Source organism: Caloenas nicobarica, chromosome 4 (genome assembly GCF_036013445.1).
Source record: "Caloenas nicobarica isolate bCalNic1 chromosome 4, bCalNic1.hap1, whole genome shotgun sequence".
Taxonomy (NCBI): domain Eukaryota; kingdom Metazoa; phylum Chordata; class Aves; order Columbiformes; family Columbidae; genus Caloenas; species Caloenas nicobarica.
The window spans coordinates 54899572-54915939 of record NC_088248.1 but is presented as its reverse complement, the minus strand read 5'-3'; the positions used below and the strand labels follow the sequence as shown (position 1 = coordinate 54915939).

The window sequence follows — 16368 nt, the reverse complement described above, 5'->3', positions numbered from 1 at the left end:
TCAAGTATCATTAAAATACTCTGTGATTACATAATAACAAATTATCAGACTGTAACAACAGTTAAGCACAGAGAAGCCGAATTAAAATTTCATATTTCAACTTAGTAATTACTATTTTTCCACCTAAGATATTTTGAAGTGGATTTTAATATGTACTTTACTGTTTTTTCTCTTTACTGATGACGAAAAGTTAAAACACTTTCAGCAACTGTAATGACTATTTAAATTTACAGACTAGGTAAGCTTGCTAACTGCAAGAAAAGCCAACATTGGCTAACCTGCAAATCAGTATAACTATTTTACAGATGACAGAGTCAAAAAGGAAAGACAAATATCAGATTCTTTATCAGTCACAGAGAGTTTACATGGATGAGATTTAATCTGCTGTATTATAGAAATAGGTTCTATCCTTTGCTTAGGTAAACCACATGGATTAACAATAAAAGTTTTTAAAAGTATGTAATTGTTACAATGCCTTGGTTAGAACTGAATTTTTTTTTTTGACAGGTTTTATTGTCACAGTAGTGTCACAAATCCCAACACTTCTTGCCACAACAGGCTAATCTGTTTATTATCAGTGTAAATATACAAATGTAAAAGAGAAGATGATGTTCCTTATGAAAGAAATATGTAATTACTACAAACCAAATTTCCCCTTGTATTGGCATAACTGACTTGCTGTATGTAGTCATAGTATTAGGCAAAGCACATCAAGGAAACAGATGAGCAACCAGAGGAAGATTTTTGGAAAAGTTTAAGTTCCTTCCTTTAGCATAATGATCTTCAATGACTGACACATTTGAGAAAGAAAAAGAAATACGTAATTGGAGATCGATCATATTCATTCATTCATTCATTAATATATTGAGATCTGCTAGAAAATTTACTGAGACTACAAGGAAGTTCCTTAGGAAATACTGGGAAGGCTGGATTTAACCTTTCAGCTATTTCCATAGTTAAAAACAACAGCAGGGGACAAACAAATGACTTCTACTTACCTTATTAAAAAAAACCCCAAACAAACTATGCATATTTCATGCCCCTCTTATATAAAAGTTAAAGCTCATTTTATTTTCAAACTTTGGAACTCATTCTCAAAGGGGAGGTTTTACATTAGCAATAGTACCAATTTGGAATATTTGACACTCAGAGATTCGTGAACTGGGAAAACTGGATATCGCTATACCCACATTTTAAAGAGATCAGCAACATAATTATCTTCTCTTTGTACACAGACTTATTCTGGAGGGGGCTTAATTTATAATCCCTACTCTGTAGAACAGAGTTTACAGGTATTCTTCAACACAGAATGATGTCCAGAATTAAAACAGGTAATAGATATATGATCAGAAACTTCATACAGATCAACAAGCATGTAGCATCTAGTTATCCCTCTGTTAATATTCTGTTCCTTCACCTGTCAAACAGATGGGCTTCCGCCATTACCACACACACCAAAAAAATGATGGAGCTCCAGCTTTGACTAACATGAACTTGTTAACCACCAGAGGAGCTTGTTTAACAACAACAGAAAGATCTGCTGGCTAGAGCTGTGCCTTTCTTGAAGAACGGTCTCAGCAGTGACCATGATCACACCATGCTTTGTCATTCACCACCACCTTTCTTCATGAAAAGCCTACACACTGTCTGGAAACACCTGTTATACAGGAGGCCACCTGATTAAGACACAATAAGTATTAAATCTCAGACATTTTATGTGCCCAGAGGGTACACCCAGATACTGAGTTTTATCCTATGGGCATCTTTAGCGACTTCTCAAAAGACAGGGCAGACTCCAAGACCTTAGAATGAAAAGTACTGCTGGAAACACCAATGATACAAATATTACCGTAAGCAAGCGGTCTTAAGAATAATACCATTAGGAACTGCTCTACAGATCTCTGCTGAAAAAAGAGTTCTTAGATTACATTACATCTTGTCAATATGGAAAAAAGTCTGCTTATATATGGAGGAACAACGTACAGAGGAACTTTTACAAAGTAGAGAGCCATCAGTACCTTGTCTGATAATGGGGCTGTGCTTTCCAGAGGGCTTGGACAACAAATATTCCATTTTTTCATGGGGATTTAGAAACTAACTGTACAAGGCAGGTTTAGAAACCTCAAATTATGTTGTGAAACAGTTACAGGAGAAAAGTATGAAAAAACCTGCATTTTTATAGTTTATATGAAATTCCTCCAAAATTAAAACAATACATAATCATGTAATCATGCAGATTTAAAGATCCCACCTAAACAAAGTTATACTGCTATGTTCATATCCATCCATCCAAATATTTCTTAGAAATCTTTTTCAACTATTCCAGGTAATACAAAAATTTCTTATAAAAACTACTTGTGCTGGAGAAGATTTGGTCGCAACAGGACTATCCATAGACTCAAATAGGTTTTAAGAAGACATAGATCCCATGATAAAAAACCCACTCAAATATCTTCCCTCCTGACTACAAACACATGCAAAAGCTCAGTAATCCACCAGCAGAAGCTCTAGGAGGGCTCCGTAAGCCAGCGAGCCAGGTAACAAATCTGTTTTCAGCAGCTCCATGACAGGCCGCGTATTGTTCTCTTGGGATGAAACACGACATGATGGAAAACGAGGAGCAGTAAAAACAGGTTTTTCTCAATTCACTCGGGGGAACTAGTTCTGAACTCCGTAACCAAATACAAATCTGATCCCTCATGGTCACTCCATTAGTCAAAAGACAAGGAACTATTCTGGCACGTGTACGAAACGCTCACGTGAGCTGAGCAGCTGGGAAAGGCAATGCCTTTTGCTGAAACAAGAACGCTCCTTCTCCCAGTTAGCTCTCTCTTGGTAAAGACACCCATAATGGACATAGCAACTGTTGGAAAAAAACTGAATGTGAGACATTTCAGTTGCAGGTAATTGAAAAAAGAGCAATTATCAGGGATTGGAAAGAAACACGACCTTTGTATTCAGATTTTCTCTTTGTATGTGGAGGGGGAGTTTGGATGAAAGTTTGGGAAATAATAATAAAAAGCTGAACGAGACCCTCCCTCTTCTCAACAAAACCCTCAAAAGGAGTTCTCAAATACACTCAATGTTTTTCAGACTGGGAACACTACACAGTTGATGAGAAAAATTTGGAGAGAGAGAGAATTCTTAGAATACATTAACTCCTACATATTTAAAGACAATATTATTAATGGTGGTTTTGGTCTTATTCATATTTCGGAGATCCTTGTGTTGTCAAAAGTATGAATTTAGTGGAAGATTAATAGTTGGCTGCCTGATCTGACACCTGCTAAAGTCCAACAGCCTTTTTATGTTTTTCAGTATATTCTGTAACAGGTCCTTAAAAAGAACACAGAAATCAGATGAATGAAACATCAGGGCTTATTCAACAAAAGAAGAGAGTGAAAAATGTTACAAAACTAAATATTTATAGAAATTATTATTTTCTTCCATTTAAATGAAGAGGATTTTATCAGAGTTCTAACATTCTCTGTGCAGTTTGTCATCCAAATACAATAAATGGCTTAGTGCATGCGAGCCAAAAAATGAACTTATTTATCTTTTGCTGTCCAATACGAAGTAAACACAAATTGTAAACAGCATAAAAGCTAAAAGGGAGCTACAAAGGTTCCAAAATTTTCAGTTTTAATACAGTGCAAACTTGCAGGCAATACAAGTAAAAATACTAATTACAAAGGCACATTATTTAAAATACCACCGTGAACTTTAATTCACTTCAAGTACATTTAAAATCTTGAATAGCTAAGTTAAAATAATTTAAATTAATAAACCCCAAATCACAAGAACTCTTGGTTGATATGAGTATTTGGTTTCTATGAAGCCCCTCATGAGTTCTTGGAATTGGGAGGCACCAGTGGCTGAATTACAGCAAACCGGTGTCCACTTACCGACAGATTTTGAATGTAAACCCAACACAATGCCGAGAGAAAAAGAAACCAAATGGTAAGAGAGAAAAGGGCTTCTCCTCAGCCTTTCCCCATGATGCTCAAATTTTGCATTGCAAATATAAAAACCCCCACATTTCAAATAGCTCCTAGTTCCAATGTGAAATAGCTCTTCCTTTGTTTTTATTTCTTTTTCCAAAAGACACAGCTTTCCGCCCCAGTTCACACAAACGACAGTGTTTAGATTTTGCTCCTTTGACAGTATAGATAAATTACAGTTTTAATATGCCATCTTGTGGATCAACCCATCAAGCATACCTGAAACCTGTGTCCTGCTGCTACTTTTACAACAGATGCCAAGTTCTGGTGGGAGTCTGCACAGTTTTTAGCAATGAGAGCCACCACTTTTCACAACCCCCAGCTGTGAGCAAAACGTGAACAGTCACAGCAAAGGGACACTGCTATCAGCCTCTGGAAACTTTTTGTGAAATCACTGTACTAAGTAATGTCTCTATTATTTAATGTGCAAACCTACTATGGGCACACAAACATGTCACTGTGTGGTAAAAACAGGGTGTGAGCTTGTACTGCATGTTAGCTGCTCCACAAAATCACTGAAGTCCAAGTGAAACAGTGAGCCCAGTGAAACAGCTTCATCGAGCTAAACAGAGACCTTGTTTTTCCAATACAGTGACCTCAGCCACTGGGATCATTTCAGTTTTCCCATGAAAGAAGTTTAAGCTACTTTGCATTTACCACTCATGACAGACAGCTACTGTGGAGAAGGAAATTCAGACTTCTGCCTACCTGCACAGTGACTCGTCCTCGTGTCAATACTTTGCTTCCTCTTCGGAGGAGTTTTCCGAAACTCTTCAGATGAGTTTTCAGAATTTGCCACCCCAGAGTTCAACGGTCTCACAAACCCTGGGACTGGTCTTGCAATCTCTGCTCAAATTTAATTGTTTGGGTTTTTCTTACTAAAGCTAATAGTGTCTTGTGTGGAAAAAGATTAAGGGTTCCCACCCAGTATGAACACTTTCCTTTTAAGAGTTAAATGTCTTATTTAGGAGTTTAAAAAAAACTAAAAGACAGCTCATACAAATATCAGGAAGATACTAATAATCAGACAGGTCACCGGTTTGTCATTTTTCAGAAGAAATAATGGCATAATCCCTGTCCGACTCCAGAAATGGTGTAATAAAGAGGTAACAAAACAAGGAGAACAGGACCACAGTGCAATAATCAATGAAGTCTTGTGTGAACGGCAGATGAGATGAAAGAAAATTATTTATGTAGGGATAATTAAAATAATTGCCTTTTAGAATAACTTTTGAGACAGCTCAAAGCAGAAGTAAGTCCACAGAAAAGACATGAATGAAAAATTAGCAAGTTCATGAACCAAGTCAGGAAAAGACCTCCATACAAAAAACCTGTGATGTGTGAAAGAAACAGATAAATTAGGTACAAAGATAAGAGAGCAGAAATGGATAATGGTGGCAATGAAAAGGATTGATATGTAGGAAAGCAAGGACAAATAACTAACTTGATACAGTCATTTATCCTATGAAAAAAGTAAATTTAAAATGGAATCATAAAGACTGTTGATAGAAAATTTTATAAAATAGTAAGGGCAAAACATTGTCCATTGTGAAAATACTTTTTTGTAATTTAGACCAGTTGTAAGCTCTGCTTTCTCACTCCAACAATGCCAGAAGATGACAAAACCGCACTCCTGATTGTGTTCTCATGCTTCTGGGTAATGAAATCACTCTTTAAGCTTTGTTGGCAGCCACATCTGTTCTGTCCAAAGTATATAAATGATTTAGTAAACAACATGATAAATAAACTGCTGTGGTAGGATAGCCCTGTCCTGAATACAAGCCAGGTTGCAGATTGAATTGTAGAGTTCAGATTTAAAGATGCAAAAAGTGACACCTACACGCATTATTCTGCTACAAGTGGGCCAAGAGAAATAAGAGAAAAATCAGGGGAAAAGAAGGGCATGCTGATGGAATTAAATAGTCTCTTAAACTACATTAGCTTCTCCTAGAGGAACAAACAAGGAAAAAGTAAATACTGCCTTCCCCACTCTTACACCTTCTATGAGCATATGCAGAATTGAAATAAAATAAATGATTGTTCATACAAGGAACATTTTACCTCTGTGATAAAAATATGGAGTTTGGTCCCACAAGGTGACAAGTAATTTTCTCCCATGGCAAATGAGAGAGAAGGATGGTTGATACCTTTCAGAATAATATTCCTAGGTTAAAAACCAGCTCTTAAGACCCAGAACCATCAGCCAGCTATGACAGAGGGAGAACATTAACTTCCGCACTATAAGACTTGATATTTTATGGAGGAAGATGCAGCAGATAAACAAGTCAGAGGGTCCACTATGCAAACAGGAGCCCTGATTCAGGCAAGAACTCATTCTTCCCTTTATTTTCTCATTTCTCCTGGGCCTGCTGTTTCATGTCAGCATGATATAGATCCCCCTGTTCCACACTTCCCTTATTTTCCTACAATTGCATTACTTTTATTGCTACTTCATTTTATAATTTTGCTGGCCTTGAGGATCTGGGATATCACCGGCATCCTACTTTCAGTGAATGTGAAGCAGAATGAATTAGCAGAATAGGGAGAGTCAGGGCAGTGTGATGGTCAGGACCATTACGAGCAGCTCACGGCATGTTTGGCTACACGGAATACTACACAACAAATGGACAAGACAGAATATTACACAGTATTACTACAGAGGCACCTGAAAACATTCATGAACAACATACACAGATCTCCCAAGAAGGCATTAGCAAACTCACATCTAAAATACAAAACCAGAGTACGTGTGGGTTTTCTGACCAAGCAGTTGAGTATCTTCTGCAAAATAATGCATATTAGCAAATGAAAAGGGTACTCCCACATAGACAGCCTTCAGGAAAAGGCTTAGAACTAGGAGTTCCAACAGATAAGTACAGTTTGCTCTAAGTGTCGATTACATCCACACGTGGCCTGAGAAAAAGCACAATTTTCTCCTTTTTCCTCAAATGAAATGGCAACAACACAGCTCTGATCATCAAACACAGTTCAGTTATTATAATACAAGTTATAGCTATTCATTACTTCTGGAATATCAAGCCGACAGAATTTTCAATGCATAATTTTCTACGCTGCTTGCAATGCTGTCACACTATGCGTACTCCGAGATGATCATTAGGCATGACTGAGATTTATTTTTATATATATATATATTTTTTTTTTAATCTATACTGGTGAAGAAGCAGTAGCTCCCAGCATACTACAAAGCTCAGGAAAGGGAAATGCAAAGAACGAGAAGCACCCTCAGCTTTCAGTTAAGTCCTGACACGTAACCCCTTACAGGAAAAAATGGTCTCCGTGGGATACAGACCCGAGTAGACACCATTTTTAATGGCTTTTTTTTTTTTAAAAAACATCCACTTACCTGTCTAGAAAATAGTCTCCATTTATAGTCCTTGATCTAGAACTAGTTTCTGGGTTAAAGATCATTAGCAGTGCATGAGTTCTGTGATACAGTTTTGGGGCCTTAACCTGTGCAACACCAGCACCTTGAGCACCCAGTGAAGGTGGGGAAATGGCAGTCAGTGGAGCAGGAGCGCTCAGGAACAGGCTCACACCCTTTCCCTCCAACCTTTGGTTTTATTCTTTTGGCCCAGCGCCCTAGGAGGTGCATCAAGTCTTTCGCCCTGCATTTCAGAAGGGTGATGGTTTCCTCATCCTAATGAGCAACCTGAGGTTCAACTGTTGGGAAAGGTCCTTTTTGAAACAGCCTGAACTCAAAGAAATTGAGAATTGAAGGCATAGGTCTGGGAAAAAAGGGGTAAGTGAGAGCAAAATGCAATTTCCAGCTCTTGGGGTGTTTGGCTAAGAAGGGCTATAGACTAGAAGCAGTAGCAACTGCTATTAAAAATATACATATATATATATATGTTAGAAGGCAAATGCTGTAAAACATACATAAGGAGTCTTCAGGGCAATCTCCATACTGAGAAGACGACTTTAAATTATCACAAATGTATTTGGTATAGTTCTGCTGTGATTTCAGTAGAAGGCTATGTCAGTAGGATAGCTCACTTTTGCTGGTTGCTTGAGGGACTTTAAGTCAGGCCTAGCTGTGCTGACATCTTGAGAGCTTTTCAACCATTTGCAGCACGGAACGCAGATCTATTTTAGTCATCCATGTTTATTCTGTGCTGTTTGCACAAAGTTTTCCTCAGCCAAGATTCAGGGCTATGCTGGATACTATTTCAGACCATGCCAGTTTATAATAGTAAGACTCTAAAATGACCTAGCCAAGAGAATTACGTGGAAACTTGGTTAACAAAAGTGTGTTTGAACCAATTGTGTTGAAATAGTTAAGAGAATTTGCAATTTTTGCTATAAAAATCTAGTGACACCTCAAAATACAAGATAGATTAAAATAAGGAATGATTTGCTTTGTATCCCCTCGAGTTTTTGAGACAATCAAGACTTCTGATATAGCAACATAACTAATTGGCCATTGCTTTGCAACCAGCTACAGAAGAACAAAACACAAGTTAGAACTGCTGGCTGGTTATCAGAATAGGTCCTTTTGTATTACAGAATTAGAAGTGTTTTGGGTTAAAGAACATATGCCCATTTTCACTGGAACTAGTATGAGAGAATCCTGAAGTCACAATTTCTGTAAAGCAAATACTACTGTATCAGAAGGGGGGGATAAAAAAGGACATTGACATAATACATAGCTATGTGTGTTACTGGCTTGCTTTGACATTTCTGGCCACTCCAAGGAGCCACATGCAGGTCTCAGGCTTCACGAAAGACACTCTATGTATGATTATTGCCCTCACCACATACACAGTGTTTTCAGTCTCATTTTCAGACCTGAGCTGAACCTTGGGCTAAGATACTCCATGGATCAACCATGCCTACTCAGAGAGCATCAAAGTCCAGAGGAGTAATGTAGTGCAATCAGTTTTTTATTTTACAAAAGAAGTGAAGAAAAGGGAAACAAAAGGGTTTAAATATAACATCATTCTGATCTAGAGATTTGCTCTCCTCTGCCACAACCGAGACAGGAACCATTCCCTCTGGACACCACAGAATGTCCTTCACCATGACTCTTTCAAACAAATGGCCCCTTGTCTGACAGAGTCCCTCCTATTAAAGTACTTGATGCTGTTTGTTCTTCAATCTTGAACTTTGGGTCTGCTTGTCAAAATAAATTTTGCAGATGGAGGAGACTGAACAGGAGATAAAGTCATACAAGCTAAAAGATCTGTCATTGTCTTTTGACAACTCTTGTGCATCTGCAGAGGATGGAAAGTCTTGTGATGTTTTTCTTCTGTGCTCGCTTCCCCTTATGGAAGTTCCCAATTATCTGCTATATTCATAGGGTAAAAAGTGAGCCCAACAAACAACGGTCAAATTGTTACACAACATCAAAATCATAACAGATGTTGCCATGGGTATTACATACTAAAGATGATATTTATGAAGTCACAGCCAAAGATTTTAGATTTCTATTGTTTCCTAGGAATATTTGGAAATCATAATATTTGCTCATTATTTACAGTGGCCACACTACAGAAGTTTATCATGTGCAAAATTTTGACACCAAGGAGAACCTTGAAAAATCCACTTCAGTAAAATGATAGAACATTCAGCATAAGAGAATTCAATGCCACTTAAGTACATATATGTAAGTTCTCAGAACTGTGGGTATGAACAATATCTCCCAGTTAACCTAATAAGCTGAAAAAAATTTTAAAAAAATATCATGCACTTTAGAGATACACAGCAAACTGCCTACAAAATCTTCATGGTATTATGAATTAAGAAGAAAACAAAACAAACCCTTGCTTAGTCAAGCAAAACAAAGAACAGAAAAATAATCAAGCCAGCTTAGTAAGATTTAGGCTTTTTAAAAACAAACAGTGCTCTTGTTTGTAATTTTCAGTGGTGTTGCTAATAGCAGAGAAGAAGAGTTTAAATTACAATAGCTTTTCTTTCTTCATTGTATAAGCATTAATTGTAATGACAAGATGAACTGAAGTCTGCATTTCAAGTAGAGATTTAAACTATATGGTATATATAAAAAATGTAATGTATTCATCCACAAATTGTACTTGGAATGCCAAATACATTTTCTAAGATTTCAAAATAAATACACCAATTAAATTAGAAATCAAAAGTAACATGTTGGGAATTAAAACAAGAACTTCAGGTTGTAAAGTCAGACTTTTTGACCTCCTTCTGATCTTAGGCATAGCAGCATCGTTCAAATTTTCTGTACCGTTAACTCTAACAGAAATCCTGTGTATTTGAATACATATTTTTAACTCTACACATAACAGCTGTAACTGAATACCTCAGGCCTTCTTCATTAGCAGAAGCCTTAATTCTTATTAGCGTTGTTCTATACAGGTATAAACGAATTCGTCTGTAAAAATTAGTTTACTTTAACATAAATGCAAGTTATTAAAGTCTACATCAATCACTGGGTTTTTGCACAATGTCATTACTAGACTGAAGAATCCTAAAAGTACACTTCCACACCTGGGCAACCCTTACAATTACATTGCTGTTGCACTAAATTTGATCTTAACTCTGAACTTCTGGATTTACAACGCTCAGTCTGGACATAATTACAACCACCTTGTTACAATATTTGCTCCAAAATCTTGACAAGTAGTCCCAGCTGTAACACTATTCAAATGTGGTCTGGTATGTTTTATACTATCTAAGTCAAAAAGAATCAACAATTACGTAGGTATAGGGAACCATTTGGGGTATACAGCACGCTTGGATATTTTTTCCCCCTCACAGGCTGAGCAACTACAGATTGCCTAGTTTTCCTGTATTGCAATGGTCTTGGAGTAAAGGTTCGGAGGATCCAGCTTTTAGAGGTAGCAGGCACCCAGTCTCCATTGAGACTTGTGGGGGTCAGCAACTTTGAGAATCGATGTCCAAGGGTTCCTTTTAAAATAAATAGTAAAATTCCTGTTGCTTATGTTGTGTAAGATTGAGTGACAAACCAGAAACTTAGAAAGCAAACTCTCACTGAAGCATGAAAGTTACAGACCCAATAATGAAGGCTTAGCAAGTCTACTGCTAAAATAATGCGACAGGTCACTTGAGGATAGTCTGGCTGCTGACTGAGACTTTTCCTTTCTAGATTTTGCTGAATTATCCCAGCTAGTAATTCGCTCTTATAAATATTTAGGAGCATCTGGTTTGCTTTTTAGGATAGATGAAATCTGTCATTTCCCCTTAATCCTCACCATCTCAAGTGCTACTTGGTATGATCTTTTTGGAAGCTGGACACTAAGCAATAAACTCCATTCCTGCAACTACACAGGAACAGTCTTAGACTGGTCTTGGTGACTGCCCAAGAGCGTGCACCTAAGATGTGCTCTGTTTACAACCGCAACACAGGAACTGGTGTCCCTCCAGATGATCCATTTGCACCAACCTTACACTGCATGGTGCAGCCCAGGAAAAAAATCTCACAGACCTTTGTGGAACTTTGGACACAACTCACCTACATCATTCATACCTAGAATCCTCCAGCCACAACATAAAGAGAACTGGCTGACTGGTACTACTGCCTGTCAGTATCTTCTAGCAAAAAAATGAAAGGATAAAAAAAATGCTGAATGGAGGTCAAAAGTCTGAACCATAGTGGTTCAGATTTGCATCTGACAAGCCTCAGAAGAAAGAGCAGCCAACATGCATTCTTCCATTCTCCCTCCCAGCTTCCTGAAGCTTGGTACTGGGGGTTTCTTTGTCATCTTGTCTTCACTTCAACATGTGTCCAGATGCCTCAAGGTCCAGAATCAACATGGCCGTGGGATATGGCACAAATGGCATGTAGAGGACAAGAGAAAAATCGTTTTTGGGAAAAGAACGTATGTATGAATGTCCATACGAGGGTATCAGGGAGAGCCTGAAGTATTTTGAAATTGTGCCTCTAACTGGGAAGCATGAGCTAGGATGGCTGAGCCCTGACATAAAGGTTCCACAGAAGAGACAACTGTTCTCCACAGAAGCCTCAATTTTCTGTGCCCTCGTGCCAATAACATTGACCTTTAAACGGCGCATAAGTAGACTGAAGGATGCGATTACACCCCTGTGCTCAGCACTTTAAACCCGTATCTGGAATGCTGCATCCAGTTTCAAGCTCCCCAACACAAGACATATATATTTACAGACTGAAGTGAATTCAGCAGGGGGTCACCATGGGCTGGAGCACTTGCCCTGTAAGTAGAGGCTGAGGGAGCTGGGCTTGTTCAGCCCAGAGATGGGTTTAAGTGGATCTAAGAGCAACCCCCCCTAGTATTTACAAGGAGGTTATTGAGAGGACAGAGACATGCTATCCATATTGCTGTATGGCAGAGAGCACAATAGATTCAACTAAAACAGTGGATGGAGAAAAATCTCTGCCCGAAGGACTAACAAACATTAGAGCAGGTTGCCCCAACAGGCTGTGGAATTGCTACTCTTGGAGGTTTTCAAGACTCAGCTGGAATAAAAACCCTGAATGACCTGGTCTGAATTCACTGTTGACCCTGCTTTGAGCAGGTCAGCCTGGATGACCTCCTGCAGTCTCTTCCACCCTGAACAATTCTGGTAACACCATCCCTTTTACTTCTTGCACCTCCATCCCCCAAACAAGCTTGTTTGCCTGTTCAGCAATAAGAAAGTGAATCAACCTCTAATGACTTGTGAGTATCAAGAGAGCACTGGCTGCACCACACTTGGGAACTGCCAAGGGGAAATGATATCAGGCCCCTAAAGCACAAGGAACTGGCTATGCAGACATGCTCTATTTGTCTGGTGTCATTTTGGCCCTTGGTGCAGCTTGCCACCACATGGATCTCGGCTGCCTGGCAACTCCAACTTTGATGCTTAGCCCAAGGGTCTGAGAGATGACAAGTGCTTGTCATTTCCTCCTGTTCTTCTGGGGGATCATTTTGGCTTCTGCTGCAGCCACTGATGTAGCCCTGCCACTGAGAGAGCCTGGCCTGGGGTATTTTGGCTCCCAGTGGGGCCTGTGTGTTTTTGAGGAGGCATTCTGCATGCACAGGCCCAAGGGTGCAATGTGAGAACACAATGGCACAGGTTCTGCAGTGCTGCGGTCTGGACATGCGTGGTGAGCTCTGCTTACTCTGAGCAGAGCAACTCTGGAAAATGGGGTCAGCCAAGCTCCCTGGGAGCATGCACAGGTACAGCATCATGGCTTTAGGTTCTTTTGCTGGCACTCCAGATGAGATAGCATAACAATGCACTCCAAGGCAAATAAAGTATGGACACTCAGGATTTTATGTTCAGGGTGAAGCAGGGCTATGAGTGTAACCCACACATTTGCAAGAGCAAGCTTTATATACCTCTTGCAAAGTGCTCTGTAAAACAAGTTTGTTATTTTGTGCATGTATGCATGTGGAAGTGGGTTTATCTTAAGGGCAAGCACACAAATTTATTCCCAGAAATACATTATTTGGGGACTTACACATTAGTCCTACTCTTATCATAGGCTAGTGGATGTCATATTTTCCTGATGATCTTCGCCAAATACTGATAAGAAACCTTGTGGTGAAGGGCCTGATCCTACAGAGGATGCTATTCACACATATTGCCTTGAGCAGCTGATGTACTCAGTAACTTAAAAGGACATTCAGTTAGGCCCTAAGAATGAAACGGGATAAAAACAAATTCATGAACATCAAATCAAGCTGATGTACAACATGATCTTAAAAACAAGTTTAACCAAATCAGACTTGTGATCAAGTTCACCTAATTGCTCACAGTTCAGAATTGTTAGTGTTATTTTTAAAATTAGATATGTTTACTTAGAAAAAAAAATAAATATGTTGTGGCTTTTTCTTCAACGGACAGTGAACTAAGTTCCATACAGAAGCAAAGAACCATTGCTATTGTACAGGTCACAGTTACAGCAATGTAAAATAACTTGCTTGAAGTTGTTCAACCATAGCAACGATGTAGCAAGAAACATAACTCAAAACTCAAAATCACTGGATTATCAACTTCAGAATTTTTTAAAGTTTAGTTGTAAAAATTTAGACATTGTTATCTTGCCATATGAGTACATGGAACTCCACATGTGTCTTACCACCTTGAACTCAAAGAGTTTATGGGGTAGTTTGTTTTTATGTAGACCAAAAAAAGGTTACACTGAAACATTTCAATAGAAACACTGCAAATGCTGTCAAAATGCAGCTCTGGGAAATAAACAGAAAGCTATAATTTGTATTAACTATTCAAAAGCTCATCAGAAAGTCAGATACACAGATTCTAACTGTACACACAACTGAATAAGCAGTATCAAAGCATCAGTAATTGCAAATCTGCAAGAGCTGAAGTAATGTCTGAATAACCACCCTTCCAAATACCCTCATGTTATCCTTACCAGATTTATCAGTCTTCTCATTGCATGTTCATGAGAGCAAATGCATTCACAAGGATCAAATCCACCTTCTGCCATGGTTCTCTGGATAAACCTGAACTTGTCTGTGAACACCTGAGAAGAACAAGAACAAAAGGACAATAAACTCTTTTTCAACTGACCTTATTTTCGAGAGACTCACACATCAAGTTTCAGTTCATTTAATGCCAGGGTGAAAAAGCAAAACAAAGCAGGGTAATCCTATTATGCCTTTGGCAGCATGAATGAAGAAGTCTGGTATGTGCAGTTACATTTTGATGTTGCTGAAAGCAGCGTCTCACACTGGCTTCCTTAGAGAGCCAAATAATTTTTTGCAAGAATTTCTGTCTCCCCCCTGGGTTTTCCTACATACCACAACGAAATACATCCTAACAAACAAGAACCACATAGATTAAATTCTGGTCTCTCATCTGCAATGGGAAACTCTTAAGTATACGAATACAATCTGAAAAGTCAAAGAAACTTGTACTCCTAAACCCTAACAAACTGATGTTGTTCTCACTCTGGATCAATGTACAGGAATATAACTTAAAACCCAGTAAGTTCTTTGCTAAAGGGAGAAATAATCATCCTTATCAGCTCCTCCAAGCTCAGGAATGATGCATCCCAACAAAGAGGAACTCAGGCAAAAATGTCAGGAGACCTGCATGGATGAGTAAGTGGCTGCTGGACAAACTCAGACACAAAATGAAAGCCTATGGAGGCTGGAAGCAAGCACAGGTACCCTGGGAGGAATAGAGAGAAATTGCCTGAGCAGCCAGGGATCAGGTTAGGAAAGGTAAAGCCCTGACAGAATTAAATCTGGCCAGGGACATGAAGGGCAACAAGAAAAGCTTCTGTAGGTATGTCAGTGATAAAAAGAAAACTATGGAAACTGTGGACCGTCTCGAGAAGGAAATGGCAGATCTGGTTACCCAGAATATGGAGAAGGCTGAGGTACTCAACAACTTTTTTGCCTCAGACTTCACTGGCAAGTGCTCTAGCCACACCACACAAGATGCAGAAGGAAAAGGGACTGGGAGAACGAAGAACAGCCCATGGTAGGAGAAGATCAGGTTCAAGACTATCTAAAGAACATGAAGGTGCACAAGTCCATGGGACCTGATGAGATACATCTGAGGGTCCTGAGGGAACTGGCAAATGAAGTTGCAAAGCCACTATTGATCATATTTGAGAAGTTGTGGCAGTCTGGTGAAGTTCCCACTGACTGGAAAAGGGGAAACATAACCCTCGTTTTTAGAAAGGGAAAAAAGGAAAACCTGCGAAACTACAGGCCAGTCAGTCTCGCCTTTGTGCCTGGCAGGATCATGGAGCAGATCCTCCTGGAAATTGTGCTAAGGCACATGGAAAATAAGGAGATGACTGGTGACAGTCAGCATGGCTTCACTAAGGGCAAATTGTGCCTGACAAATTTGGTTGCCTTCTACAATGGGGTTACAGCATGGGTGGATAAGGGAAGAGCAACTGACATCACCTACCTGGATTTGTGCAAAGCGTTTGACACTGTCCTGCACAACATCCTTGTCTCTAAATTGGAGAGACATGGATTGGACAGATGGACCACTCAGCGGATAAGGAATTGGCTGAGTGGTCGCACTCAAAGAGTTGTGGTCAACAGCTCGATGTCCAAGTGGAGACCACTGGTGAGTGATGTTCCTCAGGGGTCGGTATTGGGACCAACACTTTAACATCGTTGTTGGCAACATGGACAGCGGGATTGAGTGCACCCTCAGCAAGTTTGTCAACAACACCAAAGTGTGTGGTGCAGCTGACATGCCTGAGAGAAGAGATGCCATCCAGAAGGACAAGACAGGCTGGAGAGGTGGGCCTGTGCAAACCTCATGAAGTTAAAAAAGGTCAAGTGCAAGGTCCTACACAGGGGCCGGGGCAATCCCAAGCACAAATACAGGCTGGGCAGAGAATGGACTGAAAGCAGCCCTGAGGAGAAGGATTTGGGGGAGTTGGCCGATGAGAAGTTCA

General features: G+C 39.4%; 1 protein-coding gene across 1 annotated transcript in view; it reads right to left on the bottom strand.

Moving 5' to 3' along the window:
- Positions 1-16368, bottom strand: part of SMIM14 (small integral membrane protein 14) — a 42816-nt gene that overhangs the window by 11835 nt on the left and 14613 nt on the right. Inside the window, exon 2 of the mRNA XM_065633954.1 lies at positions 14353-14463. Within this exon, the coding sequence (XP_065490026.1) occupies positions 14353-14427 (75 nt within the window). The 5' untranslated portion in view covers positions 14428-14463. The remainder of the gene's footprint in view (positions 1-14352; positions 14464-16368) is intronic.